The sequence below is a fragment of the Marmota flaviventris genome, chromosome 8 (genome assembly GCF_047511675.1).
Source record: "Marmota flaviventris isolate mMarFla1 chromosome 8, mMarFla1.hap1, whole genome shotgun sequence".
Lineage (NCBI taxonomy): Eukaryota > Metazoa > Chordata > Mammalia > Rodentia > Sciuridae > Marmota > Marmota flaviventris.
In genome coordinates, this window is record NC_092505.1 from 112,462,460 (window position 1) to 112,486,544 (window position 24,085).

General features: G+C 44.9%; 2 protein-coding genes across 3 annotated transcripts in view; one reads left to right on the forward strand and one right to left on the reverse strand.

Moving 5' to 3' along the window:
• The window catches only part of Veph1 (ventricular zone expressed PH domain containing 1), a 210,894-nt gene that overhangs the window by 140,129 nt on the left and 46,680 nt on the right, over positions 1-24,085 (reverse strand). For both annotated transcript variants that reach the window (XM_027933955.2, XM_027933954.2), the window contains exon 4: positions 7,252-7,418. In XM_027933955.2, the coding sequence (XP_027789756.1) occupies positions 7,252-7,418 (167 nt within the window). The remainder of the gene's footprint in view (positions 1-7,251; positions 7,419-24,085) is intronic.
• Ptx3 (pentraxin 3) lies at positions 14,990-20,028 on the forward strand. Its single transcript, XM_027933957.2, has 3 exons — positions 14,990-15,119; positions 15,542-15,904; positions 19,418-20,028. Exons 1-3 carry the CDS (start codon positions 14,990-14,992, stop codon positions 20,026-20,028), a joined length of 1,104 nt encoding a protein of 367 aa, XP_027789758.2.

Here is a 24,085-nt window from a genome sequence, read left to right on the forward strand (position 1 = left end):
GCATCTGGGAGGGCCTGTGTCCGGCAGAGACACCACCTGGGCACACAGGGCACAAGTGTCAGCCAGCTGCTGCAGGTCAGGCAATATACCTAACCGAGGCCTTCAGGAATGGAAAATGCTCACACATTTCCTGGCCCCTCCCCAAAAGTTCCATCTCCCATCCCTCACCCCTGGAACAGAGAGTACTTATTCCTGGAACAGAGGGCTCTGCGACACGCGTTTGTAACCTCGCTAACTTCATTTTTTAATTTAAACTTCAGCCCATCTATCACAAACCTCACAAGAGTCGGATGTGTCTGTAGCCTCATAGAGTCAAAGAGGAAGGAAGGAGGGGGGCTGGGGTTGTGGCTCAGTGGAGCGCACTCTCCTAGCACATGTGAGGCCCTGGCTTTGAGCCTCAGCACCACATTAAAGAATATATAAATAAAATAAAGGTATTGTATCCACCTACAACTAAAAAAGAATTTTTTTTTTTTTAAAAAGGAGAAAAGAAGAAAGGAAAGGGGGCACACACACAGGGCATATACAGACAGACAGCTGGACACAGAAGAGAAGTTCTGAATTTTATAAACAAAGCAATAACAATTTTACCAAAAACCAGAAGTTGATTATTTTGCTTTGAATTCCTAATAGTCCAACGTTCAATTAAGATGGTGGTAAAAAAGATGGATGCTTTTAGTTTATCACACACATGAAAGAAAAGTGGTGCTTTGGGCTTTAGAGAGATTATTCCTAGATTAGGAGGACTTTATTTTCCAAACACCTGGCACGTCCGTGGGCTGGGTCTTCAGTATGGCCTCCCGGGGAGCTGGCTGCATGAATCAGAGAGGGCCCCATATTGCTGCAGACAGAGCTGCCACTGAGACATAGATGGCTGAGAAGGCAGCTGGCATGGCACAGGGCCCCTTCCTGAGTCGTGGAAGGAGCTCCCACGCTGGCCTCCTGCCCCAAGCCTGTGCCTTCTATTCTCCTCAGTGCCATCAGGGAACTATTCTAAAACCCCAATCTGATCCCATGACCTCCCTGAGAGACCTCAAAGCTCTCTCATGGCCCAAGGTCGATCCAGCAAGGTCACAGCCATGTAGCATGTTTACCAGCGGGTACTTATTCTGCCTTTCCCCGAGGCCCCACTGCAAGGCACTGGCACCACAGTGCCTGAACACAGATATACCATAATTCCAAATTCCATCTTCCCTCTGGTCCACCCACCCCCTCAGGACCTGGGCTGGACTCCCACTAGAGGTGCATATCACATGCCCAAATGCTTCCCTGCTCCACAAAACTGGCAAACCTGCAGTGAAACCGTTGGGCTGTTTGGTCTGAAGTGTAATCTGGGGCTCTGCAGAGGGTATGGAGCACTGGTCCTCAGCCTCTGACCCTGCCTACCTTGCCCCTGCCCCTCTCTTCCTACTTTTGTCTTTTCGAACATCCTGGTTCACACATGAAGGTCACCTAAGCCACCCCTCAGAAATACAGGTCACATTGCTGGAATGGCTTGTCCTCTGAAGGCCCTCTGGACAGGCCTGAGCACCCAGGCCTATATGACTGATGAAAGCAGGCCTGTGTTGTCCAGGAACAGTCCAGGGCTACGGCCAGCTGTGTGTCAGTCAGCACTGCCTCGATGTAACCAAAACACCTGATGTGAACCACTTGAAGGAGGAAAGTTTATGAGGACTCATGGTCTCAGAGGTCTCAGGCCATGCTTGGCATCTCCACTGCTGTGGGCCTGAGGTGAGGCAGAGCATCATGGTGGAAGGGTGTGGTGGAGGAGAGCTGGGAAGAAGGAGAAAAGGAGAAGAAGAGAGAAAAGGGGCCAGGAACAAGTCACCAGGGCATGTCCCCAGTGACCTATTCCAACTTGGTCCCACCTCCTAAAATTTCTACCACCTCCAATAATGTCATCAAACTATTGATCCACCAATGGATTGATCCACCAATGAGGTCGGAGCCCTCATGATCCAATCACTCCTCAAAACCCCAGCTCGAACCTTTGTTGCACTGGGGACGAGCCTTTGGGGGACATTCCAGATTCCAACTGTGACATCTGGAGTCAGTGAGTGGGTAGGGATGGGGCATGAGAGGGAGGGCAGACCAGAGCCCTCCACAGCTAGTGGACAGGGCCCCAGCCTGGACGGCTATGATCATGGCCCACTTTTCTGTGCTTCTACATGAGGCTGTTCATGAGCTTAGTGTTCAGTCATTGAGTTCAAGTTTTGTGGATTCATCTCTCCAGGCCTTGGGCACCTTAAGGACAGGGTCCTCTGAAGACCATGCCATAACTTAATTGGCAGTGAAAGACATTTATATTCCTGTGTGTAGAGTAAAAGGGAGACAAGTGGGCACTCTCACACTGCCTCTTAAATTAACCCTGAAGCCAAACTTTCTCTCTCAATCAGTTTGACTGGCATTAAATTCATTAATCTCAAGAAATCTACAAAATGATTGCCACCCTTTCCTTTATGAGTCATTCCCACCACAATGAAAAAACATGTCATTGACAACCAGGGCTCGGCTCCAAGGGCTGTTTGAGAGAGGTCCATGTACTCCATGGCTCCTTCTTCTTGAGGTTCCGTGGATGAATTCTCACTTTAAATAAACACCCAGGCTGACCTGAGCCCGCAGCGCGGTTAGGAGCTGCAGAACTGGGCGTGCGTGGAGGAATTTTCTAGCTGCCTGGTGAGAAGCCTCTCTCTGCAGGGAGCCACCCCCCACCCCCGCAGCCACCCCCGCAGCTCCTCTGGGTCTGAGCGTCACTCCACAGGGGGCTGCACCACCCTTCAGAGGGTCACATCCTGAGGAAAACAGAGGTGCACACACATGCTAGAGGCTGTTCCTTTTGCTGGCTAGACTGTGGCAGGGCTGTGACGGCCAAGAACAGACAGCGTTGATTCTCATCAGGGCCACTTGGAAAACTGACTGCCCAGCCTTTTCCCAGAAATGGATCCCGAGGGTTCTCTGGAGTTATCAACCATAATTCATGAGCAGGGAAGCCTCTCTTCATGGGAAGAATAGTTTCTTGAAAAGAAGGGCCCAGAGGCCAAGATGAAGAATGGGGTCCCCCTGCCCAGCCAACCACAGCCCAGAGTTCAACATGGGGGGGGGGGTGCTGAAGCTCTCCCACCAGCTTACGTAAAGAACATCTTTCCAGGGTCTACTCTTGACCCTCCAGACCTAGAGGGCTGTCTTCTTCTTGTCAGAGGGTGGGTGGTGTGAAGGGCCAAAAGGAAACAGGAAATAACCTGCACATTTCCCATCTACAGGCCCACACCATCTACCTCTGAGAGTCGGTAGTTGTCTTACTCGGAAATCAAGGTTCCACTTTAATCACAGTCTCACAGGGTCAAAGCCTTCCCTGTTTAGCTGCTTATTTTGCCTGAAGTGAAATTAACTGGATTTAAGTTGAGAGCAGCAGTCTGCATTATTTTTTCTTTCTTTTCTTTTTCTTTTTTAGGTACTGGGGATTTTGCCATTGAACCCAGGGGTGCTTGACCACTGAGCTAACTCTCCAGTTCTTTTTGTGTGTGTGTTTTGTTTTGAGACAGGGTCTTGTTAAGTTGCTTAGGGCTTCACTAAGTGGCTGAGGATGTCCTGGAACTCGAATCCTCCTGCCTCAGCCTCCTGAGTTACTGGGATTCCAGGTGTGGCCACTGTGCCTGGCTGCAGTCTGTGTTTCTGATTATTACCACTCACTCACTTTCTTCTCTCAGCGAGCCCTGCCTCCACAGTTCCTCCTGTCCCCTTGCCCACTGTCTAATTAAGGACAGAGGGGAGAGGAGCTGAACCGGCCACTCCTGCATCTCACGGCCTGTGGCAGCTTAGGCCCAGAGAGTTGCAGAAGGGCTAAGGGGCAGGTGAGGGCAGCCTGCATGTGAAGGGAAGGCCCACAGGAGACCAGCAGGGCCGTTATTTCCCTTTGCGACTCTTGCACCTATAAGGATGCTGAACAGCAGAGTCCCCACATGTCACCGCAGGGGCCTCCAAACCCTGGCCTCCTGGTCCCGGGACTCACACTCAGCACCCACAATGCCCACCCAAGTCTGTACTCACCCTTTCCTCTTGCCTTCAGCTCTCCTCCTCCTCTTGTCTAGCCTGCCCTCGGACTGTCACTGCCCTGCGCCTTCTACCAACTTCCCTGGAACACCCACCTGCTCCATACGTTGCAGCCCGACCCCTCAACCTTTTAGTGTTGAGAGATTCCATTGGCTGGAACCAGACTAGGTTATGCTGTCACTGGGCCTCACCTATCTGGCTCTGGGAGTCACCTCACTAGCGTCAGACTCCGATTGTCTGTAGGGGGTGGTTTTGGGGAGGCTATTCTGACTGGAGAAAGACATGGAATCACCCAGATAAAAACTGGTCCGGCTGATAAGACTGAGGCATGTGTGAAAAGCCACCTCGCCAAGCCACTCCCTGTCTCCACCGCTGTTGGTAATCTCTCCAAACTCCGGCTTTTCCGTGTGTAAAATAAAAAGCTTGTTGTGGGGAATGGATGAGGTAATGTCTGCAGAACACCCACACAGGGCCTGGTACATGGCATGAGCTCAGCCACTATCAGTGCCCTTTGTCGGCTGGGGCCAGCGCTGAGAGAACCCCCTCGCAGCTTCTCAAGTGGAAGGGATTCAGTGACCTCCCTAGGCCAGGAGAGGAGGGAGCTGGAGCCAGAGGGTCTGGCTTCAAAGCCCTGGACCTGTCTCAATGCTTACTACACAGGTGACGAGGGGCAAGTTTATTTTGCAGAGGATCCATTTTGACCAACAAAAAACAGGGGGGCAAATAACACATCACAGAGTTATTTGCAGGATTTAATGAGATATTAAATGTAAATAAAAAGGCCTTGAAAATGATCAAGTTCCCCACAGATTTAGGCACTAATACTAACTCATCCATGTAGCAAATAGCCATGAAAGGACTTCTGTGTCCACCCCAGGTGCAGTACCAGCCCTGGGGATGTGGGATGATCAGGAGGTTCTCATGTCTAAAGCACCTGCCTGGGTCAAGGTGGCCCAGAGGAGAGGGGTCAGTACAGACAACTTCACTACAATGTGAAACTCTGCTATGGTGGGAACGGAGGGAGAAAGGAGCCAGAGAAGAGTCACGGCATGTTTTAGCTGCCATCTAAAGGACTGGAACAGCTAGGAAAGAGTAGCAAGCATGGATGTTAAGGCTCAGTGGCCTGAGAGTTCATCCAGGACAACCTTCTGGAGGTTGTGAGGACAGGGCTCATAAGCCCTCCCTGGGCCTCTGGGCAGCACAGCGTTTGGATGGAAGCTCCTAGAGTACCATGGTGGGGGGTGTCCTCTCTCTCTCTTGCATCCCACCATATTGGGTGGGTGGCCCCCAGCCCTTTTCCCTCCTCATCCTTTAAGTGAGCCTCCTTTTGGCTTCATTTACCTTCATATCCAGCCTTTACCCCTGGGAAACAACTTGAATTATGATCCGCTCCTCAGATCCCTCTGGAACTTCTCCTGAACCCCACCCCCCCCCCCCCACCCCACGATGTGTGCTTTGCTCCTGCTCTCAATGCACAGATAGAATGGCACACCAGTTGTGTCTGTGAAGCCACGTTTGGACTTTGGGTCACTCGTCCCTTCTCCCCATATCACCTGTTCCCCAGGCTCCTCCTGTGGCAGACAGAATAATGGTCCCCCAAAGATATCCATGTTTCAGTCCCCAGAACTTGCATGTGTGTTACTTTGTGTGGCCAAAGGAACTCTGTAGATGGGATAAAGTTAAGGATCTTGAGATGGGCAGATTAGCCTGAAGTATGTGGACAGCCCCCGTGTGGCCAAAAGCATCCTCCTAGGAGGGAGGGAGAAGAGGGTACCAGAGGCAGAGATGGAGACAGGATGAGAAGAGCAGGGATGAGAGTTGAAGGCACAAGCCATGGAACACCAGCCACATCTGGAAGTCAGAAAGGACAACAGATGCCCAGATCCCCAGAGGGAATCAGCCCCGCTGATCCTGACCTGCGGAGTTCTAAAGATAAAAACTCGTGTTGCTTTAAACCACTAAGTTGGTGTGCTTTATCATAGCTCCAGTAGCTGATGAATGCACCTCCCCTGGGAGTCCACTCAGTGGCCTCCCTTGAGGGGACCAGTGACCCTCCAGGCCACTCCTCACCCACACTGTACCTTCAACCTTCCTTTCATCCTTAATCCTTTCTGAAACCTACTTCTCCACTTGCACCCTGGAACACTTTCCCTAGCTTCCTCCAGCACTCTGTCCTTTCTAATATTTCTTTACACACCTTCCATTTCTTTATTCTTACTGTGTGTGTGTGTGTGTGTGTGTATTTTTTTTTTAACTCTCCTGGTTTTCTCTGCCCTTTTTGAATTGGCAGCCTATACTCACATGGTCATTTCCTAAGCGTCCCTTCCATATGCTGTCCACGGTAAATGACTGCCTGCACCCACCCATCCCCTGAAGCCAAATATTGACACTCTAGGGGGAGGGAGCACAGGTGCCACCGTAATTGATATAGCCTGGGGTTCACCATCCATCTTGGCTAAGCATGCGTGTTGGATTCCTTCAGAATCCAATTCCACTTCCTCCTTCCTGGCACCCTCTAGCTCCTCTCTGGGTGTCCTCCAGGTCAGCAGTAGCTCCAGGGGTAAAAGAGGCATCCTATGTAGCCCTGTTAGACTGACAGGAAAGTCATCCTACAATGGCTACAAGTTTGCACTTGGTGACTTTTACTACCTGTGGTGGTTAACTATGTGTCCACTTGACTGGGTCTCAGGTGCTCTGATATTTGCATAAACGCTATTTCCGAAAGGCCTGTGAAAATATTTTGGGACATGATCAGCACTTTAATGGGTAGACTGACTCAAGCAGATTGCCCTTCCATCGAAGGAGGGCACCATCCAATGGTTGGGGACCTAAACAGAACAAAAAGCTGCAGGAAGGGAGAGTGGCTCTGCCTTGTTGCTTGAGCAGGAACACTGGTGTTCAGCTGCCCCCAGACAGGGCTGGACACCATTGGTCCTCCAGTTCTCAGGAGTGTGCACTTGAACTGCGTCACTGTCTTTCCTGGGTCTCCATCTTTAAGACAACAGATGGGACAGCTTGGCCTCATTACTGCATGAGCCAGTTCCTCACCAAATACACGTGTGTGTATACTTACATGTGCTCGTAAAAGGAGGTGAAGGCCTTCCTTTGGAGATGGGTGAGGGAACACTGCGCTCACATCCTGTCCCACCATCCGGAACCGTGCAGGTTGTGTGGACCACGGTGTCTGAACACACTTCTTACCTCCACTTGTCGCCTCCTTGCTGCCACGTGCAGAAGCCGCAGGAGATGGTACTGCTCTGGTTGCTCCAGCTGAGGCATCAAGGCCAGGAGCCCTGTCAGGTGTCGGTGGATGGGCTGAGGCTGCTCTTCACACACGGCAGGCAGCACCCTCAGCAACATGGTGTTTCCTGTGGAGGAGACACAAGGGAGTGGCGATGTCACCAGCTCACAACCACAGAAATGCCACATTGCCAAAGCAACTCCTCTGTACTCACACACGCAATAGTACAGACCCCAGCCACCACTTCTGTTGAAAACACACAGCATCGCCACACGCCTGCGATCCCAGCAACTTGGGAGGCTGAGGCAGGAGGATCGCATGTTCAAAGTTAGCCTCAGCAAGTTGGAGGCCCTAGATAAACCTGTCTCCAAAACAAACAAACAAACAAACAAACAAATAAATAGGGCTGGGGATGGGGCTCAGTGGTTAAGCGCCCCTGGATTCCATCCCTGGCATAAAAACAAACACACAAAATCACAAAGCATCTTGTTCTCAAAAATCACTTAAAGCTTGATTTAAACTGATACCCTAAAAGGAAACACCTTGTGATATAATCAGCATTATTACCTTATGAACAGTTTCCCCAAGTCATGCCACCTGAGGGACAGTCACAGACCACATCCTTGAGAAGGAAACGGCTCTGATCAAGAATCCTTGATGTTGAAGTGAAAAGCCAGCAGGGTCACAGAGGGAACCTGGGAAACTCTGTGAAACTGAACCAAAAAGGCGTGCAGAGGAATGTGCCCACATTCCTGAGCCACAAAGGTGAAGCATCAGAAGAATGATCTGGAAACTATGCCCTGGAGAGGTTAGAAAGTAGCCTTGCAAATTTAAATCCCCAATTTCTGCACGATTTCAAGAGCAGTTTAGATTCAGCTTGTTTGTCACATGTGTTTTGCCTCAAAGACATACAAGATAACTGCATTTAAAATGGCAAAATTTCAAGAGAAAAAGGTCATATAAGCTGCAGGGACTGATCTGCAAACGACACATGGGAAACATCTGCTTATCGCTTTATGGTATGGATTTTTTGTTTTTCAAAATCCTCTCAAGTACTTAAGTGTCTTGGGGGATTGGTTTCTAGGGATCTCTTGAACAAGAGTTGTCTTGGCTCTGTTTACTTTTACTTTAAACTTGGCTTTGTGTATAGGAGACCTACCCAGAAAGACTCAGATCAGCAGAAATGAAACATACAGCCCTTCATTAGGTACTGGGAACAACCTTACATATAAGAGACATTTAGTTACAAGCATTAAGGAAAGATGGCTAGGATTTTCAGAATATCAATATTTACATTCAGTGAAAGGGTAACTCTGGATAAAACCAAATGTATAAAAAAATAACAAGAGCTGCTTTTTCCATATGCACTTCATAGAATTAATCTCAAACATGGCCACAGTACAGGTGAGTAGAAATACTCAGTCTCCTTCCTTCCTTCCTTCTCTCTCTCTCTCTCTCTCTCTCTCTCTCTTTAAAAGAAGTTGTGTTTATCAGAGTCTAGTTTCAACATTGTGATTTTAAATAACTTATTTTGTTTGTTTGCTGTTTGTTTTTACTAAGAGCTTCTCTTTAAAGGGTCAGGAAGTTTTAATGCAGTACACCATCTGTACGGAACACATCAGGTCCTAGAATGCACTTGTGTATATACTCTGATCAACTGATGAGTGAGGTCATGTTGAATGGACTGCAGCTGGACTGCAGGACGGGAAACTGCCATGGCTTTTGGTATAGTGCTGGCTAAAGGCCCGGGGAGTGTTGAAGGGGAAATCCCGAGATTAGTCATTTCAGCTGACTTCAATTTTAATCAAATAATACAAAAATCAATGCAGAAGACCTTTTCTGGACCAGACTGATGAAGACAGCTAGATATAGAGATCCTATAAATTTTACTCACAAATTAACACTTTCTTTTTAATCAGGAAGCATTTCTGAATTTCTAGAATGTTCTCAGGTGAAGTTCACAGTCCCCTGGACCACATAATTCAGCAGCAAGATGGTGGTGTGCCCCTGGAATGTCAGTTTATAGATGTTCCTGAATTTCTTTTGTAAAGCCATGGTGTTAGTTTTCTATAGTTGTGTAAGAAACTAGAGTGACGATGGAGTTCAGATGTCTGACATGAGTTTCACCAGGTGAAGACCAACTGCAGGCAAGGCTTGGTTCCTTGTGGATCCTGAGACACTGAGCACATACCTGTGTTCGTCTCCAGCCCACCCCCCCCCCACCATATATATTTTTTGTACCCAGGGGCACTTAACCACTAAACCATATCCCCAGCCCTTCTTATTTTTTTGTTTTGAGACAGGGTCTCACTAAGTTGCTTAGGGCCTGGTTAAATTGCTGAGGCTGACTTCGAATTTTTTATTCTACTGCCTCAGACTATCGGGCCACTAGGATTACAGGCATGAGCCACCCCATCTGGCTCCCTCTTTCACTTTTAAGGACCCCTGCGATTACATTGAGCCCGCCTGGATAATCTGGATGGTTTTACATACCAATTCTGTCTAATGTGTACAGGTTGCAGGGATGAAATGTGCACATTCTGGGGGGCATTATTCTGCCTACTACCAGGATTATGGGAATTTCCATTCCAACCAGCAGCACTGGTGTTTCTGTGGCTCTGTTTCCTTCCCAGCATTTGATCTTGATGGCCACTGGCTTTCCCTGGCTTTTGCTAATCTGATGGGGGTGCAAGATCATATCTCATGTTTTTGGTGTTCATCTTAATGGTTTGTGAGTTGTGCACCCTTTTAAAGTGTATTTACCAGTCATTTCCTCTCCTGTGATTTAGCCATTCATATCCTTTCTGTACTTTCTATTGGAATGTTTGTGTTTTTCTTATGAATTTTTAGAAAAATTTTTACTTATTTGGGAGATAATTATTTGTTGGTTTATCAATTTGAAGTAGCAATCTTAAATTGGTTTGTTTTTCAATTTTTAATTTCATGGTTTATGAGGGGTTTTTGTTGTGTAGTTAATGAGAAAGCTTTTTCAGGTTCACAAAAATATTTTCTCCTAAAAGCATTTTTTAACCCTTTAATCTATTTGGAATTTGCTTTTGTACATATGAGGAAAGAACCTGATTCTAGTTTTTTCTTTGTGTAAGAACAGTTGTCCAGCACCTCTTACAGAGTGGCCAGCATTGCTTTTCTGATCTGCAGCACTTCTTTGATATGCCAGGTTTTGCATACTTGCTGGGTCTGTTTCTGGGCTATTCTACCACTCATCAATTCCACATTTTCTTAATTACAATAACCTTATAATAAATCATGATAGGGGAAATTTCCTCACCTTCTACTTCTTTAAATTCCTCTTGGATGACTTATATAAACATTTTAGCAACAGTTTATCAACTTCCTTCAAAAATAGGCTTGGATTCTTTTTCCATATTGAATATATAGACTGGTATAATTGACATCTTCATGACACTAAGTCTTTCCATTCAAGAATATGATTTATCTTTCCATCTGTGTAGATATTTTTTATGTCTTTCAAGAAAGGGCTGTAATATTGGCTCTGCCTTATGTATCTTTTATTAAATTGATGCAGAGGTATCCTACATATGTTGCTGCTACTATAAATGGATGCTTTCTCCACCAAAGGATATTTTCAATTTATCTGCTAGTATTAAGAAAGCAATAGATTTTTTTGTATGTTGCTCTTCCATCTAGCAAAGCTTGCTCAATTCTTTTATTAATAATGTCTTTTAAGTCTTATGGGTTTTCTGCGTGTGGGTAATCAACGCGTGATGATTGATGAGAGGTTCTTTCTTTCCATCTTTATGTTCTTTCATCTCACGTCCTGACGTCCTATCTCACTGGCTGGAATCTCTTATTCTCCAATGAGTAGAGCCACATCCCTGAGCACCCTTATGTTATTCCTGTTTTTAACAAATACCTTTCCAAGGAAGCATACTTTTATAATTTACAGTCCTATTTGTATCTGTTTGTGTTGGTCTTTGTTACAGTTTGAATCTAAAATGTCCCCCCAAAGGCCATGTACTAAAGGCTTGTTTGTCTGCCTGTGGTGGTACTGGGAGGTGATAGGTGCTTCAGGAGGTGGGGCCTGGTTGGAGAAGTAGGTCATAGAAGCATGTCCTTGAAGGGCATATCTTGTCCCTTGCCCCTTTCTCTATCTCTGCCTCCTCTCTGCCACGAGGTCAGCAGCTTTGCTCTACCACACCCTCCCCACCATGATGTTCTGCCTCACTGAGGGCCCATAAGCAACAGTGCACAGTGACCAAGGACCCAGACCTCTGAGTTCGTGAGCAAAAATAAATCTTTCCTCTACTGAGTTGATTTTTCTCAAGTATTATGTCCCATTGATGGGAACCTAACAGTTTTGGTATTTTTATCTGTCTAAGTAAGTTCCCATCTGTTTTCTAGTTTGATTTGAGGGCTGAATTTTATCAAATGCTTTTTCCCATCTGTTGACATGATCATATGATTCTTATTGAAGCAGCTAATGTAATAAACTCATAGATGGTCTAAGATTAATCATCTTGCAATCTCAGATTAAACTCAACTTAGTTATGATGTATTTTATGCATACATTTCTGTGTTTGTTTGGATATTCTTTATATATAGTATCAATATCTATGTTTTTAAATGAGATCACCTCACTATCCCTCTATAATAATGTCCATTCTCTTTTGGGTATTATAATTATACTAATTATATCATAATTATTAAGCCTGGGGATATAACTCAGTTGACAGAGTGCTTGCCTCACATGCACAAGGCCCTGGGTTCAATCCCCAGCACCACACACACACAAAAAAAAGTACTAAGACATATGAGATGAATTTAGCACATTCCTGCACATTCTCTTATCAGAAGCACTTAGAATAAGATGGGGATTATGTGTCCCTTGCATATTTGGTAGAAATTGCCTATCAAACTGTCAGGCACTGTATACTTTATTACAACAACTTCTAAATTTATGGTTGAAGTTTCTGTGTCCTATAGCCACAGATGAATTCACCAATTTTGTTAACTTCTCCCTCTATGATCAGCGATTTGTTAATTTCTTTTATAATTCTGTCAATTTCTGGTATATATTTTCTGAAATGTTACTAGATACTTCCAAGTGTGAAGTGTTTTGTTAATCATAATTTTATTTAATTATCCTTTGAGACTATCCTTGTTTTCAATTGTGCCACTACCCTAGATATCTGTTTTACCAGATAGTAACACAGCTGTACTGGTGTTTTGAACAGTTCTTTTTTTCTTTTTGCCTCATAGGTTACCTTCATTCCTTTCCATTTTATTTTATTTTTTAACTTTCAACATTTCTTTTATGTCTTAGATGTTGGTCTCTATCAGAAGTGACAGTGACATATAGTTGAATTTTCAAAATATTCCTATCTGATGACCTTTGTCTCTTAAGGAAAAAAATGTTTCATTTGTGGTGATTATCGTTCTATTTGGACTTGTTTTTAGCCACATCCTATTGTGCTTTTTGTGGATCTTGATTTTTCTGAGCCTTTCTTTCCTCTAATGTTCTATTAAATAGATCAAAGAGGTTTGGGGTTGTTTTTGTTTGTTTTTAATTATCTCTATTCTTTGTATTTGGACATCTATTTCTTTTTGGTTTTGGAGGTTGTCCTAAAAATTACAACAAACAGTCTTGAGCAAAGAAAAAATTAACTTTTTAATAAATCATACCCCTAAACAAACATTGAAAGGATTTCAGAAACCAAACAGAAAAATGAGTGTATTTTGGTTTATTTTCTTATGTCTGTCTTCCAGGTCATTAATACTCTCTTTAGCTTTGACCAATTTGCCTTTTAATCAATTCTGCACACTTTTAACATTTTCTATTAGTTTATTAAGTTTTAGAAGTTATATTTAATTATTAAGAAAACCTACCTAGTCTTTTACTTTTTTTGGTACCGGGAATTGAACCCAAGGGTGCTTAACCACAGAGCCACCTTCCCAGCCACTTTTTATTTAGACACAGGGTCTCGCTAAATTGCTTAGGGCCTCACTAAATTGCTGAAGGTGGCTTTGAACTTAGGATCCTCCTGCCTCAGCCTCAGGATCTGCTGGGATTACAGGTGTGCGTCAATCAGTGTGACAATATCTTATTCCTTCTCATATTCCTACTTCCTTCTTTTAGTTCTTGGAATAATTTTAAACTTATTTTCTAGTTTTGAGCTGAGATTTTAAATAAATGAAGTTATTAGGAGAGGTGTTTTACTGTTTTGGCTCTGTTGATTTCTCAGGTATGATGGTTCATTCCCCCACATGTTGAAATATCCATGATTGTGCATCATTTTTTACTGTGGCAGATGGTATGCCTCTGCAATCCAAACATTTGAGGCTCAAAGTCATCAACCCTTAGGTGTCTTGTAGAGTTCAGTGGAAGAGAGCCACACTTGATTCCTGTTTTCATATGCTTGGGCAGAGTGGGGTTTTACCCTTGAAGTCTAATCTGTAGACCTCTGAGGGTCCTGGCCCTAGGAAGGTCTCACATCTAACAACCCATCCTCTGCCCCAGCTCTGTTCCCACATAGTCATCTACACTTGCTTAGGGCTGATGACCCATCCTCCTTGACCCTGCCCCTGCCCTTCTGGTACTGGATAGTTTTCTTACTTTATTGAGCACTTTACCACTGAGCTACATCCTCAGCCCCCACCCCCCTCTCTTTGAAATAGGGTCTTGCTAAATGGTCCAGGCTGACCTTGACCTTGTGATCCTTCTGCTCAGCCTCCTGAGTCTCTGGGATTACAGGCGTGTAGTGTAACACCCATCTGGCTTTGGAACCCATCTAAATGTTTTAAATTTTTATTAATATTATTATAATGTAAACACATTTCTAGATTTTTAAAATTTGTTGCTAGATGTTTTTACAGGAGGCTTTTCAGTTGTCATAGTTCTCCATATTTTGTCAGAAGGAGTTACTAAATTTACTTTTATCATATGATCCTTTCCTCTAAGCCTCACAGAATAACATAACGTCCATGTAATACTAAGTTATGAAAAGAAACATGCCTAAAGCCATTTATAATATACCCTCTCCCCCAGCTCCGTTCCATTTTAGGCTTACCCATTTGTACTGTGCCTGCTATCTAAAATGTGTTTGTAAAAGTATAGTTTCAACTCCTAAAGGATTAAAGACAAGATAACTCAGAAGCAACTTGGCTTCTAGAGTCAGAGAAATTCTTTGGGTTGGTTTATCTTGGAATCAGAGAGCCATTTTCATAGCGGAAAAGTGTCCAAAGGACAAGTGAAAAAAAAAGTTTTCTGTAAATGGTTGTGAAATAATAAAAACTCACACCAAATGCCGAAATGATTATTTGCATTCACACCTCCATTCCCGCTGAGTTACGTCTCTCCCCCGCCCCCTCATCCCTGGTGCTAACAATTCAAGTTACAACAGGGAATCCTCAGGGGGACTGTCAAGCCGGGTTTCTCCCTTCTTTCCCCTCTGACCCTCCTCTGACTGCAGTGTAAACTTTGTGGCTTAATGTTGCGCAACTTCCACGTCCCCCTCGCCCTCCCATCCAGCCCCCTCCCCCAAATCCAGGGGAACTCTGGTGTGGTGCGGTGCCACCGGCATTACTCATCCCCATTCAGGCTTCGCAGGGTTTATTAAGCTCTGGCGCAGGCTCTCCTTCTCACTCCCCGCTCTCCCTCACCGGAGCCCCTGCCTGCTCCCCTCCCGCCAGCCAGGGAAGAACTGGTCTCCTCCCGCAATGCATCTCCCTGTGGTTCTGCTTTGCGCCGTCTGCGCTGCAGCGTTGGCCGAGAACTCGGATGATTATGATCTCATGTATGTGAACATGGAGAACGAAATATTCAACGGACTCCACCCCACTGAGGACCGTAAGTTTCTTTCAACTTTCTCTGCTAACCCCAATTACCTATCGCGCTCCTTTTGGTCTAAATAAGGTACATATACTTTGTAGCTAAGGGAACAAGCTAAAGATGATTGTTTGCTTTTGCAAAAGGGAGAGATACTTGAGGAAAGCGGGAGGTTTCGAAAGTTTTTTTCTGCAGCAGACACATCGTGAGTTGGACATTTGGCTAACTCTAGCTGCAAAAACGGCAATTTCCTAGAGTTCAACCTAAACTCTCTGGGACTGGTTTCCTTCATTTTTGAGATATTTACGTGCTGTTTTACGGTCCTCAAAAGGAAGCGGGGTGCTGGGTGGGACCAGGCTGTGCCCGGGGACCACCTAGGGAGGTCGGCTTTCGCCGAGCACTCCCAACGGAGACCTGGCGGTAACCTGTGTGTCCCGCTCTAGCCACGCCGTGCGACTGCAGCCGGGAGCACTCGGAGTGGGACAAGCTGTTCATCATGCTGGAGAACTCGCAGATGCGCGAGGGCATGCTGCTGCAGGCCACCGACGACTTGCTGCGCGGCGAGCTGCAGAGGCTGCGCGCGGAGCTGGGCCGGCTGGCCGGAGGCCTGGCGCGGCCGTGCCCCGCGGAGGCCCGGCTGGAGGGCGCGCTGGATGAGCTGCTACAGGCGAGCCGCGACGCGGGCCGCAGGCTGGCGCGCCTGGAGGGCGCAGAGGCGCCGGGCGCACTGCTGGAGGAGCTGCGGCGGACGCAGGCCGAGCTGCGCGCCCTGCAGGGCTGGGCGGCCGGGCGCTGGCTGCCGGCAGGTAAGCACGGCGCGGGTACGAGACGCGGCTCCTCTGCAGCAGAAACCACCACGGAGCTCTGCTGCTGCAAGCCGGGCCACGGGCACAGAGCTGCACGCGAGGCGGAGCCTGCCCTTAGAATCATCCCCAGCCTGGGCCGCCCAGAGGAAGGCTGGGGCTTGGCCATCAGTCAAAGGCCGCTGACACCCTATCCCGCCAGGCGCTGCAGGGGCTCCATTGGCCGGTTGTGACCGGGACCCGCGCGGCTCAGCTTCCCTCGGTTAGGGATTTCCACGTCTTCTAATTTTGTCCTGCTCCGCTCTCTGCTGGAGCTCCGGTTTCCCGCGCTATTTCAGGGGCCCCGCCGGCTCCTCCTCCGGGCCTATTCCCAGCCGGAGACTTGGCAGAATATGATCTCCCAAAGGGTCAGCAGTTCCCCCAGGGCTCCTCCTCCCCCGCCAGCGCTCAGGGTCTGTGGGATTGGTTGGACCGTGGAAGAAGGAGGGTGTGCGAGACCTGCCAGAGTTAGGTGCAGGCGGTCCTGCCCGACCCAGAGGATCAGGGCCGCGAAGAAAGACAGTCCCCACTAGGTGCAACCTGTGGGAACAGACCCCGTGACATCCATGAACCTCCCAACAGACTTGGGTTATAATAATATAATGCGTTTTGAAGTTGGTCAAAGAAAGAGAAAAAAAGACTTGGAGCTAAGTAATACTCTTAGTCAAAATTTCTAAGAAATGGTGAGGTAATAATCATTTGGGATTGTTTCAGAAAATTCGTGTCATGTCAGAAAATATATCAAACTTTTTATAAGAATCTCCAGAAACAAAAACAAACAATGCCATCCTTCCCATCATTTCCAATAAAACAACTTCTAGCAGATAAGGCAAGGAGTTATAGCATGTGTGAGAGCGTGGTTCCTTTAAACTCTTGGAAACCATGCCAGAATGTAGATCTTTGCCAAGTATCAGAGGACTGTTTAGCAGTACAGGGCATATTTTCTTAAATATTAAATAGGGCTTCAGAGGAGACAAAACATAGAGTTGAATATAAAATACAGCCTTCATGTGAGAGGAGACAAATGATAATTTCTCTATGTTAATGCATGAAATTTCTGTGCTTTGCAAACCACATAAAGCCAGTGTACACAAAATGTACCCAAAAAACAGAAGAGCTGCCCTAATTTTCTTCTTCACTTTTGCATATTAGTTACAGCAGAAGAGGGATATACTTATGAATTCTAAATGTCAATTCTTACTACATTCAATAATACTTTTACCCAAAAGCTTTAATTTGTCCTCTGGTCTCCTGCCAGTTCAGATCCTAAGGGATTCCTAATCTTTCTGTTGTCAGCTTTCTAAGAAGCTGGTTTTAATTTTGTTTGGTCTTTGTTAATATAATTAGGAAAACATCTTAGTTAAAAGCCATTTCATGAGAGAGTTTCTGACATTTTAAAGAGGCATAAAGAACCTCAGTCACTGGCCCCTAAAGGAAGCCCACCAAAAAAAAAAAAAAAAAAAAAAAAAAAAAAAAAAAAAAGCCAACACATAGCTCCACTCTATGAAGGCATATAGCAGCACAGCCTAGAGAGAAGCAGGGTCTCCCAGACACAGCCAGGAATGCTCTGGAATGCGATCCTGACCGCCTGGGCTTATTTAAACAGGAAGTCAGTTAATTAGATTGCAGTAGGCACTCTCTTGAACACCACTTGACTAAAATTTAACAGACCAGAATATCTCCCATGCCCTGGGATAGGGTAATCTTTTGTTCTATGAACTTTATTTTTTAATTAATGCCTGCATCTAGAAAAAATTCAGACTTAGTAATTTCATTTTAAAAATTAATTTTTAAAACCTTGGCATTAACTTTTTCAGGGAACAGATTGCATTTTCCAGAGTACCAGAATCAGTTTTGTGAATTAATATTGTAGTTACTTTTATATGATTTCCTGAACTTCAGGCTTTCTTTTGACCATCACAAAAAGTTTAAGTCCACATGTGCTTAATCTTTTCAGGACAAAGCCAGCTCACAGCCATTTGTAGGAGTTGAGCACAGTTTACAACCCCTTGCATGGGTGTTTGGTTCCTGCAAGTTCTTCCTATTCACCAGTTAGTGTTGAAATGTTCTGGGAGTCTACTTTCAAAACCATCTTAGAGCACACCTTTAGCTTGTTATAAAGTGAATGTCTGGCTCTAATTTAGTTTTTAAAAAATTCTTTTTCACACAGAGAGCCCACCTGTTAAAATTTCAATATCATCATTTCCAAAAGACCCTGGAAGGTCTTCCCTGTAGCATCCCCAGCTCCTGGATGCTCCTGTGGCCTTGAGAAGGACAGAGGTGGGAGTTCATGAACTCTCACCCCAAGTTTGAAAGTCCTCTCCTCAGAAGTCTTCCTTAGCAGAAATATGTTCTCAAACCAGGACCCTTGGAAGAATTAATTCCTCTTAAGCTTTTCTGTTACCACTCAACTAATATTTATAAGGATGTGAACAAAGTAGGAATTTTTAAGCATGTCCTTGGACTACCCAGTTCTTCTTGAGTGCTGTCTACTTGTGGCTTACAGACTTGGGAAATAGAAGGGCTTTTTATAGATAACAGTGAGGCCTGCGGAGATGATGGGACTCATCAAAAGCTGCATAGTACTCATGAGCAGCAAAATAAATTGAATTCCAGCTTCCTAGCCCAAACCAAGGATTTTATTATTTGGAAGCAGTATGTTTAAGGTGTGGCTTCTCTAACCAGACTGCCTAAGTTAAAATTCCAGTTTTAAAATGTATCAACTATGGAAGCACAGACAAGTTCTTTTTGCCTCATTTTCTCATATGTAAAATGGGAATAAAAAGTCTATTTTTTAGGGTTGGTGTGAGGACGGATTAAAATAACACACCAATGGATTAGCACAGTATCTGGTGCCCAGAATGAATACTGATTAGTCATCATTATTATACATTGTTGCTTTCAAAGATTATTTTTCTGAAAACTTTTAAAAGTTCACAACTTCAAACATCTGAGAACATATGGTATATTAAAATGTATTCTCCAATAACATCATTGTGCTACAATTTTGTTGGAAAAGACGTGGAGAACAGCCACATATAATGAGGCAGGTCCACTGGGTTTCACGAGTTTATTATTTTAGGAGGCTAGAGAAGTCAAGAAGAGGGAAGTCAGTTGAGCTCTGAACCCCTGGGAATTATAGGCTCACTGTCTGAAGTTGGCTCATGGTGATTCAACAGTAAAAAAAAAAGTTAAGTGGGAGGGGAGATCGATATTACTGGGTTTGGACTGGGTGGCCTATCCGGGTGTTCACTTCTCTATCCAGATGCTTCATTGAGTAAGACAGATGACTTTCTTTTCATTTTCTTTGCTCTACAGAGATTAGACGGGAGGCCCCTTAAGTGATAATATAACACTGCATATAGTTGTCAATTATAGTTATTAACGTGCCTGTGTTAAAATAACTAAATGCAGCCTAGTTCTGAGGTTTTTTGTTTTTGTTTTTTTTTCCTTATTCCTAACTTCTTGCTGCTCTAGGCTGTGAAACGGCGCTTTTATTCCCCATGCGTTCCAAGAAGATCTTTGGAAGCGTGCACCCCGTGAGACCCATGACGCTCGAGTCCCTCAGTGTGTGCATCTGGGTCAAAGCCACAGAGGTACTGAACAAGACCGTGCTGTTCTCCTACGGCACCAAGAGGAGTCCCTACGAGATCCAGCTGTACCTCAGCCCTGGGTCCACAGCGTTTGTGGTGGGCGGAGAGGAGAACACGCTGGTGGCCGACACCGCGGTCTCCCCGGGCAGGTGGACCCACCTGTGCGGCACCTGGACTTCCGCAGATGGACGCGCGTCACTGTGGGTGGACGGCGAGCTGGTGGCAGCTGCGGCGGGGAAGGCCAGGGGCCACGTGGTCCCCGAGGGCGGCGCGCTGCAGCTGGGCCAGGAGAAGAACGGCTGCTGTGCCGGCGGCTTCGACGAGGCCCGGGCCTTCGCGGGCAGAGTGACGGCCTTGAACTTGTGGGACCGCGCGCTGCGCCCGGAGGAGGTGGCCGAGGCCGCGGGGCCCGAGTCCTGCAGCCGCCGGGGTAACGTGGTCGGGTGGGGCGTCACCGAGGTCCAGCCGCATGGCGGGGCGCAGTACGTCTCCTAGGCCTTGCGCAGGCTCTGGAGCCAAGGTCATCCTGGCTGACACGCCGCTAGCCTCCAGGAGGCTCCAAAGTTCGGTGCACAACGAGGACACTTGAGACCCACGACTGCCAGAGTCATTTGGGGCCCGTATTTACCTTGGCACAATCCAGAGTAAACAGCGGAAGGGAGACACTGGAGAAGGCTTCGGGGTTCTGTTACCAGACTCGGTGCCACGCGGTTTCAGATTAATGCGGCGTCGCTGTCAGATAAACTCCAAATAATTGAAAAGAACTGTGCATGTTGAACAGAGGGACGACTGTTCTGCTTTGCTTTGGTTAATTTATTTTTGGCCAGAGACGAATTTTGCATTGGAAGAATTACAAAACAGGATTTGTTGTCCACTGTTCATTCTTCTTGGTATGTACTTTTGCTACAGAAAATTATGATAAAAACGTATTTATACCACAAAGTGACTTAACGAATACGAATGTAGTTTATGTGTTATGGTCAAACATCCCTTTTTCAAGAGGATAGTTGTGTAAATTATATTGTAAAATGGTTTGTATTAATTTTATTTTTGTAAAGCTCTGCTGTTAATAAAATGTTTTGTAAAACTAGCTTCTGGCCTCTGATTCTAAGTGTGAGGCAGGCTTTGAAGAACCTCACTTTTCCCTTTTCATCTAAAGTAGGCAATTAGTTTTCAGAGACTGATTATGTAAATAGCAATTATTAATTAATTTGGGTTTCCCCTAAATCCTAAGTAAGAAACAGGATCTTGGCTGAGTCAAGGTCCTCATCTTGCTGGAGGTTAGTTTTCTCCCCTGAGAAGTCAAGGAATTGAGGAAACATGATCTCAAGGTCTCTTCCAATTTGATGATTCCATGAGCATATACAATTTTCCCACTGTTTAAACACAGAACAAACATGCATTATCTGAGTTCCCCAGAGACAGCGTGTACCTGCAAGCTGTGGTCACTGGGGAGAACTAGAAATCTGGGAACCGAGCAATAATTCCAGTGCCCAAGGGAGAGGTTGGCCCAACCTGGTCCCATCCAGGGGCACTGGTATCTTCCTGTGGACCCATGCAGGGGCTAGTGTTAAAAAGCTGCTCCTGAAGTAGGTGAACCACAGGCCTGATGTGTTCTTCTAAAGATGAGGCTGGAACAGATGCAGATCATTTCCTGCATGTAGATTTGCAAATAAGGCCAGAGGTAATTTTATAACTAGCTGAGTGTCCTCTGACAAGTTACCTATCTCTCCTGGACCTTCTCAGGAAAGGGGGTGGGGGTTGGACTCTTTGTGCCTTTAGGCAATGAAACTCCCTCAAATCTAATTATTTTTGAGGATGTTCATGATATCATTACAGTTTCATTTCGCTCTTGAGACTCACAAAACCAGGCTGATGAGTCTCTAAGAAAATTACTTGCAGTTATGAGCTGAGAGGCCAGTCTCAGACCCTGGGAAATCACATCATTGACGTAGGCCCTGCCACTTGAGGCCCTGTCTTGCTATTGTCTGTATGACCTGAGCTCTCAGCGGGGAGAATGAAACCCACCCAGATTCAGGCAGAGTTGGGCTCGGCTGCAACTCCCTTACACATTTCCTCCTGGATTAGACAGACCTGTTTATTAAGAGACCCCAGTTGATGTGGACCAGACAAATGTGCACTCGTAGGCTAACAAAAGTAAAAGCAAGGGCCTTTTAACTTCTTATAGTAACTGTATGTTTGGGGCAAAGAAGAAAATAAAGTAATCCTTGAGTCATGAAAACAGAAACTGCTATAGCATCGAGTCTGGAAATATGCGCCCAGGACTTCTCATTGTTCTCTGATACCCAATTTACCTCTTTTCCTAAGTAATAGAATTCTAGTTTTAGTGGCACATATGGCCACTAAAGTCAAGTCAACATTTTCCAGCATTACCTGTAGCTGGATATGGATATGTCTAAGTTCTGACCATTCTTGAATGCTACATATGATTTTCTTCTTCTTCCTTCTGTCTGATTAGAATGTAGTAATGATGGCTGGAATTTCAGTAACCATTTCAGACCATGAGACTTCATAGAACAATACAGAAGCCTGGGTTTCTCATGATCATGAAGCCAGCTAGCCTGTCCTGGGCCATCTACCCCTGACTTCTTTACATAAGAGAAAAACACACTTTTATCTTCTTAATCCATTTAGTATATTACCCCATCTAATCCTGATCAGTAACTTTTTAAATTAAAAAGACCATGCATCTTAATCTCTCTGTAATATCCACAGCCTACACTCAAAAGATACATTGTAATTTTCAGGAAGTTGGATACAGGACTTTTATTTTCTTAACTATTAGCACTAAATGAATTTAGAATTCAGAGGTGTCAGCAAAAGGAAGAAGTAAAGAATTTTGTAAACCTGAGAAAAAATATCTAAAAAGAAATATCAGCTCACTAGCTTAGTTTACACACTGGCACACAATTTCATTCCTGGTTAGTTACTGGAGCCATCGCCCTATCATAGCATAGTGAAATAATTCTTCAGGACCAGACTATTAGGAGGAAATAATGTGTGTGTGACTAATAGGTAATACATCATACATGTAAAGCATCACTTGTGTGGAGTAGGGGGACCAACTGTCCTGGTTTTCTTGGGGCTGTTCCAGCTTTATCAAAGTCCTCATGTCCCATGAATCCCTGAGTCCCTGGGAAACTGGGATACCAGTCACTAGCACATGTGTAGGTGTGTCTAGTGAAACAACTCTTCAACAGAGATAATATGTGAATAAAACAGTTGATGTGTGTTCTTTGTCTATACATTGGCTTTTAAGTATTAATTCTTCTAAGATATGTTCAGGATACTAGACAACTAAGCATATATCATACAATTTTAGAGTTTGCTATTTATAACTTGCACTTAATTGACTTGAATTCACTAAAGAATTAGAATTATAAAAATAATTATAATTGATTTCTATTTCATTTCTTGTAAAATCTTACATTAGTAGCTCATCTTTGAGAAGGTTACTAAGGCCAATGATCCTAGAATTTGTTTTGTAGATGATTCTCAGATCATTCTTTCATCTTCTCTTTCAGTGCTCAAAGAAAGAGCACTCCTAAAGTTAAAAGTCTTAGTTACTTTAATTATGTATGCCCATGTATTTCTGGATTCCATGAACATGGAAATTCATATTACTGACTTTTGCATTCAGTTTGATCAATCTGGAGTGTAGAAAAAAGCATGGTGGCTTTTGGGTCAGAAATCCAACATCCAAACCTGGCACCATTACCTATTAACTTATTAACAAAACTTGCCTACCTTGATAAAGATTTTTCAAGGAGATATTGAACATAAAAGTGCTATCAAAACTATGAAATAACATTTGAAATGAAATGTATATCTTAAAAACGTTTTCCCTTTTTTAAAATTAGTGCTTTGTAGATATACACGAAGGTGAAATTCATTGTGGCATTCATTTATTTATGTTCCATAATTTCCAAGTTGTTCCCAATTAAAATATGAATAAAGAAAGATTAAAATATGAATAAAGAAAGAAACAAATATACAAACTAATAAATGATGTTAGGATTCTTCTACATTATGGTGAGTGGACTCATAGTCCAGACCGTGGACATTGTGAAGCATTCTTAACCACATTGTGGAGAAAGGTGCCTGTTATGATTTGAATATGAAGTGTCCACAAAAGCTCATGTGTGAAAAGACTAAAGAATCTTCAGAGGCGAAAGATTAGATTGTGAGATGAATCAGCTGTTGGATCTACTTGAACAGAACAGGTGGGGGTAACTATAGGCAGGCAGGGTGTGGCTAGAGAAAGTAGGTCACTGGGGCATGACCCTGGGGTTTAGATTTTGTCTCTGGTGAGCAGAGTGTGCTCTCTCTTTCTCTGTATTGTGAGCCGTCCTTGAGCTATGTGTGGACTTTGTCAGCATCGCAGCCTAGTGAATAGGAACATCTGGTGTCTGGGAACTTCCAGTGGACGTTTCCTCCGTGTAAGACTGCCCAGAGACATTGTGAATTCCTATGCCACTCTGCCATGTCCCACACAGCACTGGAGATGGGTGTGACCTGCCAAGATGCCAAT